Consider the following 5067-nt stretch of genomic DNA (forward strand, 5'->3'; position numbering starts at 1 on the left):
GCTCTCGCTCTCTGTGCTTAAGGCTGAGTCAGTGACCCTTCTGGACTCTTCCCAGGTTTCAGAAGATCAGCAGACAGAAATACGTGTCAGTTATAAATACACCATGTCAGTTGCAGGGGGTGGAGGTGGGATGGGGGGGGCACAGGGAGGGGAGAATTTAGAAGGGGTGCAGGGAGGAGAGAAAGGAAAAAGACATCTTACATTTCCAGCACTGGAAAGAACAGTTTTGACCTCGCGCAATAAGTCACTGGACCTTTTCAATAGTCTTATCTGGCTTATGCCCCATCATCTTTAACACATCATCAAAGGGAATGTTGGCTGGCAAAGGGTTAAACAATCCCACACAGAGAAGAGCAAATCTGCAGTCTGCTGGGAAGGTCCCAACCACATCACCGATGATCTCAGGGTCCAACTTGAAGGAAGGAAGCAGCTTCTCAGTCTCACACATCGCTCAGGGCCTGGAGATAGATAGCCAAAGACAGAAACGTGTCAGGATGGACCTGCTGTAGCTCTACCAGTCCTCAACAGACATATGGCTCTGAAACACAACCACGGCATTTGCCTTCGTCCCCAGGACACTCTAAGGAGGTTTCTTCTGGAACCTGCAGTTGCAACCCAGTTAGGAGATGACGGAATTATGCAGAAATACAGACTATCCTTCAAGAAGGCCAACTGAACTATGCTAGAGCATCCCTTCTTTGCCCTCTGGTTCGTGCTAGAAACCACAACCGCTTTTTATCTAAGATTTCTGGAGCTTTCCAATGGGAAACACCAGTTCTGCAGGCTCTTGGACTTAGTTTTGTTAGGTGAAGGAGGAGTGATCTGCCATCAAGGCATGGGACATCAACTCAAAGAACAGTTCCAAACTGAACTCCAGTCTTCCCAGACTGACTCATACTCTGCTATGTCATACAAAATGCTGTCCTGCTCCAGCTTGCCCACAGAAGCCTTTAGGGCTGCAGGAAATCCTCAGCCCTGTACACTCCCACTCCTGCCGAAGAAAAAGTCATACCTTGTCCTTGATGGAGCAACAGCAGCGCAGCCTTGCTTACCTTCCGTGCAAACTCTGGCAGAATGAAAGCTGCCCGATGAATGTCAGAGTTGTAGTATTTCAGACTCCTCTCCTCTACTTGTTGCTGTGAGAGCTGCTGCACAGGCTCCCGGAAATTTGTGTTCTGCAAAAAAGAAGGCAGGTAGCTCTGTAGCGTTTGGGTAACGAGCAAAAGGCTGTGTGACAGGCATCCTGATTCACGGCAGAGAACCAAGAGGACTCACAGGAAAACAGATGACTTTCTGTTCCAGTATGAGGTCAAGGGTTCTGCACAGCTCCAGTCGCAAAGGCTGGAGTTTACGCTCCGTACCTCGTGTGACTAGCCCTTATTCACAGATGTCAGTGTATGAGGTCAGACTGCATGTGAGCCAGACGAAGCTGTCAGATTGTGCCTGAGCATCTAAGCAGCAAGGCTTTTGCTCTTCAGAGCAGAATCCATGTCTGTATTGTCAGGCACAGTGCACGCTGCCAGCACCCCACACAGATCAAATACTACAGAGCTGCTGGCTCCCTAAACCAATGTGACAGTTGCATTACAGGCTTGCTGTAATGCAACAGATTGTGTCCGACCACTGAGGTCTGCTCTCTTCCCAGAGTTACCAGCCCACATCCTAACACTGACTCCCACTTGGAGGCCTCTGTACGAGCAGATTACCAGTCACGGGCTGATTCTTATCAAGCAGGTGCCCACTTTGTAACAGCCAGCATCAATACACCAAAGCTGTAAAAGGCTCTGGAAATTGATAGCGGCTTCCTCCCTTCCAAGTTTGTGGTACTAGAGAGAAAACCATGTCCTTTTCTAAGGCAACTTGTTATTTTACTGGTCAATTCTGCACTTCAGTGCTGAGCAAGCTGCCTTGCAGCTCTGGGCTGGCAGAGCCTGGGCCCAAGCATGAGTCTAGAGGCCCCACGGCTGGGAGAGCTCAGTGCCACAGCTCAAGCTCTGTAAGAGACAGCCTCAGGCAGGCTCTGCGGGTACTTTCAGGGAGTGGAAAGGGGCACTTCAGGTGCCTGAAACTCACCGGGTTCTTGCTGCAGAGCATGAAGCCAATCTGCCCGCTGGGATATGTAGGGATGGTGCAATAGGCGTATTCCACAACAGGGAACAGAGACTTGCAGAACTGACGCATCTCCTTAATGAGATCCAGGTGCAGCCACTGGCACTCACCTACAGGGAGAAAGGAAGACAGATTGCAAGGTGAGAGCTGCCCCTCTTCTCTGCACAGGCCTGTGCCAGGTTAACAGCGGTTCCAAGTCCAAACCTGCTCTACGCCGCTCAGCTCATGTGGTTTCAAAGGCAAGATAAGACCCTTATACCAGTTTTACTAAGCCCAGTCCAGCAGTTAACGAGTTGACGTATACTGATCAAAACCACTCCTGTACCTGGGAGCTGAAATGGATTTCACTCCTTGCGTCATGTCTCCCCAGGAAGAGTCTCCTTTGTGCCTCACACTTTGCATGCAATGATCTGGCATCAACCTCTGCCCAGAAACAGCATCCTCACCTTGGCAGCAAAGAATCCCATCTTCTCGCAGGGCTGTCTTCATCAGCTGGTAGTAAGATTCTTTGAATAAGCTTTCTGCAGGACCTGGGAGAAAAGTGAACAAAGAGATATGTCTAGAGAGAGACTAAGACGGTAGGCTTCTGAGAGTCTTCCTGAATGCCCAGGCTGCACAGGGACTGCACTGGAAAAGAGACATTTCAAATGGCTTTTCAGTGATCACAAGTGTTGGAGATAATCTTGAAGCAAAAAATTTTGACCCCGGGTGAACCCCAGCCTGCACTCTGCACAGCAAAACCATCAGGGTTTTAGCTGTGCTGAAAGTCCTAGCGGCTGCCTCTTGCTTCAGTGAGCATTTTTTAAACTGAACTCCTGCTCCAAACTGGCTTTTAGAGATGCCTTTCTCCATGCTGACTACAGCAAGAGTGAAGGTGACTCAGGCACTTGTTGTTAGGTCCCTAAGATGAGGCACCGTAAGTACATTTGATCCCTCTCTACCTCGGTTTTCCCCTTCAGAAATACAGCAACCTCACTACAGCCATCTTTAGGCCAGGCAGCTACACCAACAGCACGTGAGCCGCTGCTTCATTAGCAGGCACATGTGCAAAGCTGTCTTTGCCAGCATGGTGCTGTATCCCCCATGAGATTGCTGGACTCAAGGATCAACTCTCTGCCAGAAGCAATAGCTGCTGGAGTTGAATTTTGAGGAGAGAAACGTGACAGCTGGCTCGAAGCCTTGCTAATACAATTTTCTGGGCTTCATCCTTCCCTTTCTCTACCAAAAGAACCAAGTCAGTGACAGTCTTTTCAATTGAAAGGAGGCTGGGCAGGCTGGAATTAGTTCCAAGAGGTAGGCAGAAGAGAAAAGGAGGAGGAGTGTGGAAAGCAGTGCCCTTTTATGGCCAGAATTCTTACCCATGGGGTCAGACGAGTCCGTGATAATCACATCAAAGGCTTCTTGATTTTGTTTCATGAACTCAAAACCATCTCCCACATGCAAGGTCAGCTTGGCACTGGAATACCCCACTGCCATCCCTGGGAGATATTTCTTAGATACCTGGATCACATCCTGCAACACAGAGAGCACAAGTGGGTCAGCAGGGGCTACAAGGAGCCACTTCTCAGGCTACTGTGCAGCTGCAGCTGAAAGAACAGCAAAATGAGTCATTTCCTTCCATGCCTTCAGCTCAAATCCAACTTACTAGCTAGATCCTCAAGAGCTGTCAGCATCTTCAGCCAACAAGCTACACTCGGCCCTTTCCTACGGCCTCAGGGTTCAGTGACACTGTTGGTCTGCCCTTGCCAAACTCAACAAGAACTTGGAGCTTCAAAAGCTCCCTGAGGAACTAAGAGAATACAATTACAGATCTGACTGCTCTGTGCTCCTTTTCCCTGCGGACATCACTTGCAGAGGTGTTTTCAGCTAAAGACATTTTTTTTTCCTTTCTTCCTAAATAAAACCATGACAGCAGGTTTCTGGATACAAGATGAGAAATATCCCCACCTCTGCTCTATAGTCATTATATTAATCCTCCCGTAAGATACAGTTTTCTCGCTAAAATGGTTAAGACAGCCACTGCCGGAGGCCCAGCAATTGTACTGAACGCTACCAGCTTCTCAAAGCTGGCAAAGACAAAAAAATATGCTGGTGTCAGGCAGCGCTTGTTCAAAACCAGGCACATGTGCCTACTGAGCTTGGCACTCAGAGTACGCAGTCTTATATAGCAGCGTTTCCCACTCCTAATATAGCTCCTCGCTTTGAGGAAACAGCAAAACTTTCTAAGAAAGTAAAACATCAGAACGAACTGACTGAGAGGAGGAGAACCAGCCCATCCATCACAGGGAAGAAACACTCCTCACTTATTTCTTAGCTTTCAGTCACGGGAGACCGCTTAACAAAGCGACCGTCCTGGTCTGGCAGGGGCAGCGCTCTGCTCTGCCTTGGGGGAGAGGGAAAAGCAGCACCTTCACAGGGCCAGGGCTCTCCTTCTCCAGATCCCATGCTTGGCCCACGCTGGCCTGGAAGGGCCTCTACCGTACGTGTGCGAAAGAAATCCCATGAAAGAGGCAGCCAGCTGCCACGTAGATGACTGGGAAGGCAAAGAGGTGGCGCTGTCAGTGTCACGCCAGCAGAACCAGCAGCAAACGCACTCGCTGCTGACAAGGGACAGCAGGTGAAGCAGCAGCTCCTGTGGATGCTGTGAAGTAGGACTGCTTTTTGTCGGGCAGCCTGCCCATCGGACCGAAGCCCCGAGGCACCTCCACGTAGCTGGGAGCCCAACGCACCTCATCGATTTCGCACTGCACCACAGACTCCACGGTCGGGTGTTTCACCACCTCTCGCAGCACTCCCCCGTCGCCACCACCGATGATCAGCACCTGGGAGAGGAGAGGGCAGAGAACCGGCCATCAGCAGGGTCGGCCCACGGCGGGGGAGAACTTTCACGGCACAGCCTAAAGAGGACGGCTTCAAACCCAGCAGCCCCCCGCGCTCGTCCTGCCCCGGCGCCTGGAG

At 50.5% G+C, this 5067-nt stretch overlaps 1 protein-coding gene across 1 annotated transcript; it reads right to left on the reverse strand.

Moving 5' to 3' along the window:
- SRM (spermidine synthase) lies at window positions 1-4946 on the reverse strand (the record flags this gene model as incomplete). Its single annotated transcript, XM_009702752.1, has 6 exons — window positions 1-458; window positions 1053-1175; window positions 2074-2219; window positions 2556-2639; window positions 3468-3621; window positions 4839-4946. Coding segments are annotated over 6 exons (633 nt in total), but the record flags the coding sequence as incomplete, so codon positions are not given.
- Between the last annotated feature and the right edge of the window lie 121 nt (window positions 4947-5067).

This window comes from Cariama cristata, unplaced genomic scaffold (genome assembly GCF_000690535.1).
Source record: "Cariama cristata isolate BGI_N322 unplaced genomic scaffold, ASM69053v1 Scaffold45666, whole genome shotgun sequence".
Classification (NCBI taxonomy): domain Eukaryota; kingdom Metazoa; phylum Chordata; class Aves; order Cariamiformes; family Cariamidae; genus Cariama; species Cariama cristata.